Raw genomic sequence first — 14644 nt, forward strand, 5'->3', positions numbered from 1 at the left:
ACCCATACCATGTCATCTGTAGGAGGCAAATGTTGAGGGTGGAGTGGTAGATGGGAATAGCATCAATAGGAGATGCAGTTACTTAAAATTGCTGTCTCATCCCTTCATATCAAAATCCAAAAGAACCCCTGCTCTGTCTATATGTTATCAATAAAATAATTCATGATGACATTCAGAGAGGATGGTGTGTTGCCTATAAGCCACTATGCAAGACCAATGACTGAGAGGTGGAATTCAGTGGAAGGATTGATGGATTTGATACTTCCATTTCAAGACCCACAGATGTGTGGAATTTCACATGAATCATCCATTCCCCACCATCAATTGCGTCCTCCCCCTCCTCCAACACCCATCCTGAGCCAGCCACCAATCTCTTTCATGTGTATATCATGCAATCTATGCAGCATGCTGACAATTCCAAAGAGATGGTTTGTGTTACACTTGGGCTTGTGTGTGAGCATGCAAACCAGGCGCAGGAGTAGGCCACTCGGCTCTTCGAGCCTGCTCCACCATTCGATAAGATCAGGGCTGATCTCATTGTAACCTTAAATCCATATTCCCATCTATTTTGATAACCTTTCAATCACTTGCTTCACAGCAATCTATCCAGCCCTGCCTTAAAAACATTCAAAGATTCTGCCGCCTCTATCTTTCTTGGAACACTCTTCCCTCTAAGGCTTTATAACATTTCTTCAGTATAGTTTTTCTTGGCCTAATCTTGTTGCTGCAAGCAGATGCTGAGCTGGTAATCTGAGGGTTAAAGGACACAAAGCTGATGCTGGCACTTTGCTGAATTATAGGGGATTTCTTTGGTAGCATTATTGAACAATGACAGCTGTCATTTGAGCACCACTGCATTCGGCGAGTGCATTCTCCCTCTCGTTTGAGCATCTTGGTCAGCAGTGGTATGCCTGCATGGGGAAACCATTCCAGGGGAGATAGCTCGGACAACAACAATTCAAATGTCGAACGTTTTGTGAATATTAAATTGGTTTTGTGCTCCATCGTCACCTGGTGGTCACTGAATTGAGAGACAGCAGCATGTATATCTGTTGAATTTGAGCACTCCGGGTCTTGTTCTGATGCTGTCCAGAAGGAGTTGGTTCTGCTGCAATGCCAACATTACGGTATAAGACTCAGCCTTTGGGGTTCAACATGGCAGAGATGGCTGTTTGCAGACTTGTCCACCCTGGAGCAAGGCCTCGCTCTGTTCTGCTGCCAGTCAGTCTGGAGCTGTGGTTCTACGTCCAAAAGATTAAAAACATGCGAAAGAAAAGGTAACATTGCACAATTTTTTCCAAATTACAAAAAACACATTCAATTTAATAGCTATCTGTATGTACAAGCAATAGATAGTTGTAATTTCAACCTGAATTTTATAGTGATGAATATCCATGGAATGGGTTAACTCGTTAGTTGTGATTTTTACAACCTGATGCTGAGTGCTGCCAGAATTATTCGGATTTGAGTAACTTCCCTCATTGTTTTCTTCCTTCTCCGCCCCGCCCACCCGTCCATGAGCATGTGTGCGCTGCTGAGAAATCTAGATAGGGTCCGATTTCTGTCATGTAGGTAACATTCAGTTTGGAAAGAGCTGGAAGGGCAATTAGATGCTACGTTCACGTTGAGAAGTTTGTAATTGCTGGGTCAGGGCAGCCTGAAGGAGTTCAACCCTGTTTATATTTGATTACCCAACATATCTAAGAAGTGAACCCGCGACAATTGCGGCCTAGTCTGTCAGCTGTAGCACTGCATAGGCTCTTGCTGATGTTTATTTGTTCAATTTTCCACTCAATTAAGTGGAAAATCCGAACTGGCATACCCAAGTGTGGTCCTGAGGGAGTGCTATGCTTTCAGAGGTGCTCTCTTTTGAATGATGCATTGAACTGAGGGCCTGTCCATGTTGGGAATACAGGCAATTTCTCCCTGCTATCCAAGTCAACCCAAAACCCATTTACATTGCCAAGTGCAGGAACTTAATGAGTGTGAAGTAACTGCTACATTTCTGCAGTGTATTCATTTCAAATAAATGCTTAATTTGCAATTAACTCTTCAGGTTATCCTGAAGTCATTTTTCCTTTTCGTGAAAACGTATAATCGGAAATTATGCTTGAAGTAAGTACCATTGCAACATTTAATGTACCCGTCTAAAATTCCCAAACCTGTGGTTGCAGCTAAGGTATGACAGACTTAAACGGGACACCATCTCTTGTCATAGGTGGTTGCTGTGTGTTGGCTCATTCAAACCTGAAATGACTTACTGTGGATTAGGATTTCCAGCTTTTTGGTCTAACCAAAAGAATTTTGTGAGCAGTATTTAGAAATGGTGCCAGTTACTGACGCTCACTATCTTTTGGCAAGGACCTCACTGTTGCCACCATGTTGCCTTTGGGTTCCTTCACGCTCAAAGCGATCTCAGATGGACTCTGATATCTGCCTTTCTGTTGTAACTGCAAGTATTTTGTTGAATCAAGAGCTTGAAATTTATTGCATTGCAGTAAATATTTACAGATTGTATGAATATGACCTAAATGATTGCAGAGACTTTTAGGAGCAAACAGCTCCAGGTCTGTCTCCTACAAGCCTCTTCCTTACCTGGACCAAGTCCCCATGACATTATAATGGGTGGTGCTCACTGCAGGTAAGCAAATGTTAACCCTTTTAGACCCCTGTTACAGCTGGGGCAACCTGCAGCCCAAATAGCTCCACTTCAGGATCTTTGACATTTCTGTTATTGATCACCATGTGGCATTATTTGCAGGAGCTGATTGTGAAGATGTACTGATAAGTAGCATTCTGAAACATAGATACAAGGTACTGTGTTTGATCACAGGAAATAGGCAGATATGAAGGTCAGAAATTTGAGTTCCATATTCTCCCATAGACTGTTGTGCTTTTTCTCTTCCCAGTTTCTTTTTGCAATTACAGGACATCACTGACTAGACCAGGATTTATCTCCCCACCTTAATTGGTGGTTAGTTGCAGCCCGAAACTGCTGTAGCCCATGTGGTGAATACCAAAGTGCTATTGGTGATTGAGTGCAGGGTTTTGAATGAACAGGAATATTGTTTCAAGTCAGGATGGTGTGTGGCCTGGAGGGGAACTTGCTGGTGGTGTCTCTTCCATTTATCTGGTGCAGTTCAGCTTCTGTTCAGTGGTAACAGTGTAAGATTCTGCAATGATAATGCAATTGAATGGAGAAGGTTTAGACCGGCTCATTGGAACATGTCATTGCCTGGCACGTGTTTGGCATATACATTACTGGCTACTTTTCAGCCCAAGCCTGAATATTATTGCGGTCATGTTTTATTTGGACATGGACTGCTTCAGCTTCTGAGGAGTTGCAAGTGATGCTGAATGTTGTTCAACAGTTAGTAATTACCCTCACTTCTGACCTTATGGAGGAAAGGTCATTAAGGCAGCTTGAAGGTGTTTGGGTCTATGTTATGGACTAGGCCAGACCACTCAAAACATTCTTAAACAGGCAGCCCAGACCACAACTTTGCAATTTGTTTTGGTAAGTGTACAGTGAAAATTAACCAGAGTAAGTTGGAGAGGTTGACTCCCAAGTTTAAAACAGACAAAAAATCTATTTGCAAAACTACACAATGAAGCACAAACACCAGAATAAAGAGCCCCTACAGAACTCAGTCTTATCCAGACTAGACTTAAATATGCTATTCAGAATATACACAACAGTCCCATAAGCACCCCCCCCACTTTTAAATACAGTGCAAAAAAGGGTCATATGCTTACAGGTTGAAGTTAGAAGGGCAGAAGAGAGATTTTCCACACAGCTCAATGTTGAACTCCCAACCAGTTCTGGACTGACTAAACTGCTCAGCTAGAGAGTTGACCATTAGCCTTTCATTCTCCGGGTCACTTCTAAAACATGACCAGTTTGGCCTGAAGTCTCATCTGTTTACATATAAACAAAAGGCCTCTCGAAATCCTTTTCATCTCTGTACCAAACCAGTCTGATCAGACTCTAGCCTAGTTCATTACCCCTCTGAACAAAAATCAAAGACAGAGTATCCTTGAGCCAAGGAACAGCTGTTAGAAAATAAAAGGACTAGCTTTGTGACACCTAGGACACTATCCTGAGGAAGTTTTGCAGAGATGACATTTTGCTGAGATGACTGACCTCCAACATTCTTAGCCATCTTCCTTTGTGCAAGGGTATGACTCTAACGAGTGGAGAGTTTTCCCCTTCTTCCCATTCACATCAGCTTCTTGCAATGCTCTAAGTTATTCCACTATTGTTTGGAGGAAGTGTTTGTTGTCCAGTAATGGTTTACATGCACATACATAGATGGGGAAAGTAAGGAGCAGATTAAAGAGAGAACACCGAAAGATCTGTGACAGGGTGTAAGATGCGATATGCAAACTGACAAGTGGTGGTGATAATTTAGGGCAAAAGGCAATCTGTTAGTTTAAATCGGCCTGTACAAAGGAGTCGAAATCCAGAGGAGAAATGAGGATTTCTGCCCAAACATCAAGGCAGGATTTGACCAAGTATTGCATCAAGGAGCTCAGGGCATGTGAGGAAATAAAAGATAAGTTTGGAGCAGATATAAATGTTGAAAGCTAAGTTACTGAGCATGAGCACATACCTCCCAGAAACAGTGGTTACTGTCATATCTTAATGAACTCTGTGTTGCATACAGAAGTTTGCACAATGTTTGCTCAAATTAGAGGGCATGGGTTTAGGGTGAGAGGGGAAAGATATAAAAGAGACCTAAGGGGCAACTTTTTCACGCAGAGGGTGGTATGTATATGGAATGAGCTGTCAGAGGATGTGGTGGAGGCTGGTACAACTGCAACATTTAAGAGGCATTTGCATGGCATATGAATAGGAAGGGTTTGGAGGGATATGTGTCAGGTGCTGGCAAGTGGGACTAGATTGGGTTGGGTTAACTGGTCGGCATGGACAGGTTGGACCGAAGGATCTGTTTTCATGCTGTGCATCTCTATGACTCTGAGTGAGTTTACCCTGGAAAATCAGGAGGTCAAGGGCAAAGAAGAGTGGAAGTGGATTGGAGAACTAAATTACCAAATGACACATTTGCACCTGGAGGGCAAGTACCCAGCCAAGTGATCGCTCGATCTGTCAGTCCAGCAAGCAGAAGAATGCAACTTGAACAGCAAACACCATGTGCCAAAGCCTCCTACCTGGTTGAGTTTATAGCCCTTTATGTTTGAACCTTAGTTCTGCAATAGGTATCTGCCAACAACCAGCATCTTCCGAATACAACTTCAGGATTCATTTACACTTCCGTTGGTTTTATTGCTGAGTCTTTGCATGATGATGTGCTCTTGCCTGTGTGCTCTTTAACTTTGCGCAATTGAGCAACTTTTTTTTGTCATTGCAATTTGTTTGCAGCCAACTTTCATTCATTCACATACGACTTTATTCTTAGTGCATTTCCGACAGGGTCCTGAAGCAGTTGTGCAATTAAACTTTCCAACTTCTACATCTGACATGTAAGGCAACTCTCTTAAATGTTGAAAATAGTTTTAGGGCTATAATTAACTGTTTGGAACTAAAGTGCACACTTCCATATTGTTATAGCTAAAATATTTTTGAGTATGTGATGCTATAATCTTCAAAAGTTGTGTTTTTGGCCTCTGTCCAGTTGCTCATTACTTCCTTCTTGAGCCTGGAGTTCTGTGTGTGCTTTTATCATGAGATTTTTACGGGACAAGTTGCCCTATGACATGAAACGAGAAGAACGGTCTACTCCAAACCAAGATGGAGACTGAAAATTTAACAGACTGTTTCGCGAAATGAGTAACCCCTCTGCCTAGTCAATAGACAGCCTTCGGTGGGGCTAGCGACTAGTGGTGGTAATAACTCGTTTTCAGTCTGGAATCCCACCATGGCAGGTGGTGGAATTTGAGTTCAATAAAAATCTGGAATTCCGAGTCTAATGATGACCATTTTTGATTTGTCAGAAAAAAGCCATTGGATTCACTAAAGCCCTTTAGGAAAAGAAATCTGAGGTCCTTATTTAGTGTGGCCTGTGTGTGACTCCAGACGGATAGCAATGTGGTTGACTCTTAACTGCCTGCTGGGCAATTAGGGATGGACAATAAATGCCGGCCCAGCCAACAATGCCTATGTTGTTAATGAGTGAATGATAAGTTACTAAAAAGAAGCAAACCAATCAAATAACTTTTATATTCATGATTTTTCAACCCTGGGCTCAAAATACTATAATGTCATAGAGTCAGAGAATCATACATCACAGAAAGAGACCCTTTGGTTGAACCAGTCCATGCCAACCATAGTCCCAAACTAGACTAGTCCCATGTGCCTGCACTTAGCCCATATCACTCCAAATCTTTCTTATTCATGTACTCATAGAAACAGAAGATAGGCGCAAGAGGAGGCCATTCACCCCTTCAAACCTGCTTCACCATTCATCACAATCATGGCTGATCATCTAACTCAATAACCTAATCCTACTTTCTCCCCAGAACCTTTTGATCCCATTTGCCCCATGTGTTATATATAGCCACCTCTTGAATACATTCAAAGTTTTAGCATCAACTACTTCCTGTGGTATTGAATCCCACAGGCTCACTGCACTTTGGATGAGGAAATGTCTCTTCAACTCCCTCCTGAATGGTCCACCCTGAATCCTCAGACTGTGACCTCTGGTTCAGGACGCACCCACCATTGGAAACATCCTCCCTGCATCTACCCTGTCTTGACCTGTTGGAATGTTATAAGTCTCTCTGAGATCTCCTCCCGCCCCCCCACCAACCACCATTCATCTGAACTCCAGTGAAAACAATCCTAACCATGTCAAGCTCTCCTCATATGGCAGTCCTGCCATCCCTGGAATCAGCCTGGTGAACCTTCGCTGCACTCCCTCAAGAGCAAGAGCATCCTTCCTCAGAAAAGGAGACCACAACTGCACACAATATTCTCGGTGTGGCCTTACCAAGGCCCTGTACAACTGTAACAACGCATCCCTGCTCCGATTTATCCAAATGTCTTTTAAACATTGTAACTATGCACATCCATCACTTCCTCTGGAAGTTCATTCCACACTCGAACCACTCTGTGTAAAAAAAAAAAGTTGCCCCACATGTCCTTTTTAAATATTTCTCCACTCACCTAAAAAATATGCCCCCTAGTCTTGAAATCTCCAATCCCAGGGAAAAGACACCTGCCATTCACCTTATCTATAATCCCTCAGATTTCAGAAGCCTATATTAGGTCACCCTCACCCTTCTATGGACCAGTGGAAAAAGTTCCAGCCTCCCCCTGTAGCTCTCACCTTTCATTCCTGGCAACATCCTGGTATGTCTTTTCTGGAATCTCATCAGCTTGATTTTATCCTTCCTACAGCAGGCTAATGGGAGTGCACACAGTACTTCAGCAGAGGCCTCACGAACATCCTGGAGAAAGTGAGGACTGCAGATGCTGGGGATCAGAGTCAAGAGTGTGATGCTAGAAAATCACAACAGGTCAAGCAGCATCCAAGGAGCAGGAGAATCAACATTTCGGGCATAAGCCCTTTATCAGGATTCTCCTGCTCCTTGGATGCTGCCTGCCCTGCTGTGCTTTTCTAGCACCACACACTCACCAAAATCCTGTACAACCTCAACATGATATTCCAACTCCTGTACTCAAAGGTCTGAGTAATGAAGGCAAGATGCCAAATGTCTCTCTACATGTGATGCAAATTTCTAAGAATTATGTATTTGAAATCCTTGTCTCTCTGTTGTGTGCACTAGCCACATTTAATTGTCTAAGTCCTGCTCTTGTTTGTTTTGTCAAAATGCAATATCTTGCATTTATTCAAATTAAACTCCGCTTGCCACTCCTCAGCTCATTGACCCAATCAATCTAGATCTTTTTGTAATCTTAGATAACCTTCACTGTTCACTAAACCACCAAGTTTGGTGTCATCCACAAATTTACCAATTGTGTCTTCTATATTCTCATTGAAATCAATTATATAAGTGACAGACAAAAGCAGTCCCAGCACTGGTCCCTGTGAGACACCACTGATAACAGGTCTCGACCACCACCACCCTCTGTCTCCTATCATCGAACCAATTTTTTATCCAATTAGCAAGCTCAGATCTAATTTTACTAATAAGTCTACCATGCGGAAACTTGTCAAAGACTTTACTAAAGTCCAAATAAACAACATCTACCACTCTGCCTCATCAATCTATTTGGTTACTACCTCAACAAACTCAATCAGGTTTGTGAGACATGATTTACCTTGCACGAAACCATGCTGACTGTCCCTAATCATTCCTTGTCTCCCCAAATACATATAAATCCCATCTTTCAGAATCCCCCTCCAATAACTCAAGCTACTGCCGCAGTCAGACTCGCAGGTCTGTAGTTCCCAGGCTTCTCTTTATATCCCTTTATAAACAAATGTTCTAATGCAAAATCATTTAAGCAGCACATTTTTCAAATAATATGTAATATTTCCCAGTAAAACACATCTTTGGCGTCCTGATGTAGGGGACAGATGTGCAATTAAACGTTGAATCTTTAACAAATTTGAGATGTCCCAAAGCATTTTCCAGCCCAAAACAAAAACCTTTCTTTAAGTTTTTAGTCCTGATTTGAAATGTGGGTAGCCAACTTTCGCATAACAAGCTTGCCCTAAGAACAATGAGAACGTGAACAGATAATTTGTTTCTCCTACATAATGGTGGTTCAGAATATTGCCAAAGAAGGTTCCACATCCATCTGAGATGATCGTCAAGCCCTCAGTTTAGTGTCCCTTTTGAAAGATGATATTTGGTGAAGATTTGTAGCTCAGGTTGAGGTTCTGGATGTAAGTTAGCTCAATGAGCTGGAAGGTTCATTTTCAGACATTTCATCGCCATACTAGGTAACATCATCAATAAGCCTCTGGTGAAGCACTCATGTTATGTCCCACTGATGATATCTTTAACAGTGCAGTATTCCCTTTTGCTTTGGCTGGATTGCAGCCCAGATTCTGTATCATAGTCTTGAAAATGGGAGTTGAATAAATTTCCAACTCAAAGTAATTGTGCCGCCACTCTGGACAGCACCATTTATAATTTTTGTCTAAAAGATGGTGCTAAGTTTGATCATTTTCAACAGTAATATTACCAATGTCTCCAGTTTTCAAAATTGCCATAATCTGTGCATTCAGGATTAGTGGTGCTGGAAGAGCACAGCAGTTCAGGCAGCATCCAAGGAGCAGTGAAATCGATGTTTCGGGCAAAAGCCCTTCATCAGGAATAAAGGCATTGAGCCTGAAGCGTGGAGAGATAAGCTAGAGGAGGGTGGGGGTGGGGAGAAAGTAGCATAGAGTACAATGGGTGAGTGGGGGAGGAGACGAAGGTGATAGGTCAAGGAGGAGAGGGTGGAGTGGATAGGTGGAAAAGGCGATAGGCAGATAGGACAAGTCATGGGGAGAGTGCTGAGCTGGAAGTTTGGAACTAGGGTGAGGTGGGGGAAGGGGAAATGAGGAAACTGTTGAAGTCCACATTGATTCCCTTGGGGTTCAAGTGTTCCGAGGTGGAAGATGAGGCGTTCTTCCTCCAGGCGTCTGGTGGTGAAGGAGGCCCAGGACCTCCATGTCCTCGGCAGAGTGGGAAGGGGAGTTGAAATGTTGGGCCACGGGGCGGTGAAGTTGATTGGTGCGGGTGTCCCAGAGATGTTCCCTAAAGCGCTGTGCTAGGAGGTGCCCAGTCTCCACAATGTAGAGGAGACCGCATCGGGAGCAACGAGTACAATAAATGATATTAGTAGATGTGCAGGTAAAACTTTGAATGTGGAAGGCTCCTTTAGGGCCTTGGATAGAGGTGAGGGGGGAGGTGTGGGCGCAGGTTTTACAGTTCCTGCGGTGGCAGGGGAAAGTGCCAGGATGGGAGGTGCCCAGTTTCCCAGAGTAGTCCTTTCGTGGTACCAAGATTTCTGACTTTCTTTGCTCACACAGGAATTGGAACTGTTAAGTGTATTACTACTTGTTATTTTTACAACTTTATTGTAGTTTGAGATTCAAGCTGATCTCAAATGCCCATTTTTTTTTTCTCCTTTTGGAGAGTGTGTTTGGCTCAGAGATGTAGCAGTACTGATATGGAATCTCAGTGAAAATGCTAGAGTCTATTTTCAAAGGTTTAATAGCAGAGCGTTTGAAAAATAGGGGCAGGGTCGAACAGAGTTGGCATAGTTTTATGAAATGGAAATTGTGCTCGATAGGTCTACTGGAATTCTTTGAGGACTGTACTGATGAGGGAGACCCTGTGGATGTGATTTCATTTGGATTTTCAGAAGGATTTTGACAAAGTGCTGTGTAAAATATTAGTATGTAAAGTTGAAGTGCAGGGACTGGGGGTAATGTATTGAGATGATTCGAAAATTGTTTAGCAGACAAACAAAAATAGGAATAAATGGATTTTTAATTTGAATGGCAGACAGTGAATAGTGGGATACTGGCAGGGATTGCTGAATGGAATGGAATTTTCTTGATAATTGATGGTGGTTTCATGGTCATCATAAGACTCCTACTTTCAGATTGTTGAAAATCGAATTCAAATTCCAGCATCCACCATGTTGGGCTAGATCATCTAGGTCATGGCCATCATCTTCCTCTTACTTTTTTTGGACAAGAAGCATGCATATGCTCAACATTTTAAAACATCCAGACCAGTGGTTTTATTCTGATAATTGTGTGATAAATTAATTTAATACATTTACTTTTTAATTTGTATGGATCTGATTATATACTACTTCATCTAATGTAATGTTTACCTCCGTCTTCCCAATAAACTCTGCAGAAGAATAATTGCTCAATAGTTCTGCTAATCTCATGAACACGAGTTGTTTAACCCTTGATGGCTGTAATGCCATTCGGCCTTCCTTACTCTTATATTGATGAGAGATCACCAGGATTTAACAATGATGACCTCTTCACTGCCATCTCTTTTTTATTTCCTTGGAGTTGAGCTTCTCTTGCGTCTGAAGATGATGCATGTTTCTAGGTGAGTGACTGATCAATAATGAATGAATGTGGCTCGGGCAAAAGTGTGAGACATACATCAGCTGACATTTGTTGTGCAAATATCCTAACCTGCGTCACGACCACTGTTCATTGTCCATGGTGATGAATGTCTAAACTACTATTTTTCTCAACATTATTGTGTTGGATTTTCTAATGTTCGCATTTTGTTTCGGTAATTGCTGCAATCTAAGTAAAATCAGAATAAAAATACATAGTTGAAATTCAGTGCATTTTCTTTTTAAAAAAAAAAATTCAACCATTCAAATGAGGTGATGACTTTAAGAGTTAAAAGTGTAGTTACAGGAGAGAGAAAGCACAACGTGAATAGTTAAAGATGTGGCACCTTCAGTTGTATTAAATTGTAGTTGCTCTGCCTCAGAGTATTTCAGACGAGGGTTGTAGGACAGTTCTCCCACTTGTGCACACTCACATTCTGGCAGTCTATATTTAAAAATACAGGGTGAGTAAAAACTGTGGTTGCAAATGTTGGTTTATTTTAAAATTGCAGTGGGCACAGTTTGTTTCTCTGCTGTTTCAGCCCCAGCAATAGCTCAGATTGAAAAGGAAGCATTGTTCCAGTCTCTCCATTTAATGTGATTCAGATGGCATAAAATGAATGTTGTCTGACTTTTGTGTTTGATTATTGGGCAGCCTCGGGTATTGCTGTGAAACTTGACATCTTGAGTATTTTTTTGAATTGTGTAAAGCAAACTCCATTGGATTTACAGGTATATGAAATATTCGGTACGTAGCACCGCATCTGGACGGTTGCTATGGAAACTCATGATGGTTATGTGGTGTGTTTGCATGACGTTGGAAGCCTCTGGGTTTTATTTTGAGAGGTTTTCAGCCAGTTGTATCTACAAAGAGCAGCTTAAACTGCACAAACACACCACCGGGCCTGTGTGTAATGACTGTGAGTACCTACACCACTTTGCATACTTGTTTCACTTGGAACAGCTTCAGATATCTGTTTGAAAGAGAAATAATTTTGTATGCAGTAAACAAGATTGAATATACTATCCAGAAGAGTGAGATTTTCATTTTTCACAAGTCTCAGCTCTTTCTACAACATTAAACATTATCTCTGTCTTGAATTACAGCATCACCCTGCCCCCCCTCAACGCTCCAAACCACGTCCAACTCTGGCATTCAGTGGATCTTTGTTTGTTCACTAGTTATTTTCATTCCCCTCAGTTCTGAGGGAGGGTCATTCGACCTGAGACGTTCACTCAGATTTCTCTCCACATTTGCTGCCAGACCCGCTGAGCTTTTCCAACAATTTCTATTTTTATTTTCACTCCCCTGTTCTCATATGCAAACTTTTTTTGAAATACATTTTGAAAATCATTTTTGAACCCATTTTTCATTTTATTGGCTTTTAAAAATCATTTTTAATTTGGCTCAAAACTATCTTTTTTGTTTCTTCCCCTTCAGTATTTAGCTCCTAATTTGGAATTGGGTCATTTAAGTTCTTTGTTTTTCTCAGAAACACTAAATTCAAATATTGCTGTCACTTGCACTTTTAAATTGAGTTTTCATTCTTGCGCAAGGAGCAAGCTTGAATCATCAGGTGTATCTTGAGCAAGAGGCAGTTTCAGCAAAACCTTTAATGTCAGCTATATATTCCACATTCGGATAGGGTTGGGGAGCACAAGAAGGGTCATAGAACTCGATGTTAACTCTGGGTTTTTCTCCACGAATGCTGTCAGACCTGCTGACTTTCTCCAGCAATTGATGTTTTTGCTTGTTTCAGATCTCCAGCATCTGCAGTTGTTTGTTTTACATTTACCACTTAGTCCTGACTATATTGAATTAGTTTATTGTGCCCTTCAGAACCAGGAGATTTAACCTTCGCATGAGAGCTCGGCTGTTTAAGGATTGATGCCCAGCAAGAGGTAGTGGGATTCCAGAAATCTCTTTCTGTCAGTCCCCCATATCCCAAAGATGCAAAACACTGTTGTGTTTCAGGAGGTGATTTGGGCGGGGTGAGATTCAAAGCTGAAGTGAAAATTTTCTTTGGTCAGGCTGTTGAGACTTATAGTATCAAAGCTGATAGATGCAGTTAGGTCATACATAGCATGTACTTGAATGGCAAATTGTCTTCTTGTGTATGATCATTGAGTGGTTATAGTTGGAGGCCATTCAGCCTGCCGTGTGTGTGTGATGTCACATTGCACAGATGGCTCAGCTGCAATTTTTAAAATCTGAGCAATTACCCAATTCTTTTAGGAAGCAACAATTCAGTCTGCCTCCAACCTGTACTTGGGTAGTGCATTTCTGATCTAATGTAATTGCTGTTATTTTTTTAAAATGAGAACATTTGTCTCACCATGCTGCCTTGGGTTCCTTTGTTAATGACCATCAAATTCTGTTGCTATTTGTAACTGGTCTTCTCCACACTGCTGTATGCAGGTTTTTACTGTGTGCAGTGTACCATTCCCTCCAGAGTAATCGCCACAGGTAAAAATGATTTGTTACTTGTGCGGTACATTGGAACATCATGCAGTGTTGTATAAATGCACTTTTTTCTTCAAGGAATCAGGAAGAAAAGAGAAACGCTTATGACAGATCTACCTTGTTTCAGGCAGGTTGACAATTTACGTTTCCCTGCTAATATGTAAAGTGCTGACACTACAATATTCACTTTCAATGTTTTTATTTGCTCGTGCAAAAGTTTGTCTTGATTTAAGATGTCCAACCATCCCAAAGATTAGGGCTGCATGTACAGTGGACCTGCAAAAATATCAGCAGAAGCTGAAAATTACATTTCACAGCTCGAGTCTTCAAAGTATGCAGACTTCCCAAGGCACACACATTCGCAGTCTGTTCGTTCTGCTGCTGGTTTTTGACATGCTGTTTTGGAGAAGAAAGTCATGGTGCAGGGATGAGTGGTGTTGACCAGTTGCAGGGTTTTTCATGACCTCTGGGTGTCAGACAGCACTTTTCAGAAATCCCTTCATTGGCTGTAATGTTGTGAAGTCATTGATTTGTCGAAATGCAGCAGCCAATTTATGCATGGCAAGCTCTTAAAAACAGCAATCCAGCAATGATCAGATAGCCTGACATCAATTGAGGAACAACTATTAACCAGAACACACAAGAACACCCCACCCCCATGAATTTGTATAAAATAGTGCCGTGGGGCATTTTAGGTTGCATTCTGTTTAGCATCTCACTTGACAGATGGTACCTCCACCAATGTAGCACCTCTCTGTAGTGAAATATGAATGTTGGTCTCGACACTTGTTCTTGAGTATCTGGAGTGGGGTTTAAATTCAAAATCTGTGACTCTGAGGTAAGAGTCTTATCCAGTGACTCATGACTGGCACCAGGAGTTGATGATAACATACTACTTAGAATTAGACCAGTTCACTGACTCTGAAGTGTCCGTGTGGTGATTGCTGTAAAGGAGGGTACAAATATCCCTGGAATGTTTAATACTTTCATCTTTCTTCTTATATCCAGAAGTGCTCTTACAGACAACCGACTTCATTTCCCATCACCAAATCGCCCATGGTATTTGTGTTCACCTATTAACCATCATCAACAATTCAATAGTTTAATTGATCTGTGTCTGAACTATATGCATCTGTTCACTGATCTGTGTTGCACTTGATTGCTCAAGG

The 14644-nt window shown here is 41.7% G+C and overlaps 1 protein-coding gene across 6 annotated transcripts in view; it reads left to right on the forward strand.

Moving 5' to 3' along the window:
* The window catches only part of gpsm1b (G protein signaling modulator 1b), a 251508-nt gene that overhangs the window by 64997 nt on the left and 171867 nt on the right, over window positions 1-14644 (forward strand). The window contains exon 1 of one of the 6 annotated variants that reach the window (XM_072565868.1): window positions 840-1277. The exons of the other annotated variants lie outside the window; for them this stretch is intronic. Coding sequence (XP_072421969.1) covers window positions 1114-1277 — 164 coding nt within the window. The 5' untranslated portion in view covers window positions 840-1113. Of the gene's footprint in view, window positions 1-839; window positions 1278-14644 lie in introns of those variants that run through there. 6 annotated transcript variants of the gene reach the window in all.

Source organism: Chiloscyllium punctatum, chromosome 49 (assembly GCF_047496795.1).
Source record: "Chiloscyllium punctatum isolate Juve2018m chromosome 49, sChiPun1.3, whole genome shotgun sequence".
Taxonomy (NCBI): domain Eukaryota; kingdom Metazoa; phylum Chordata; class Chondrichthyes; order Orectolobiformes; family Hemiscylliidae; genus Chiloscyllium; species Chiloscyllium punctatum.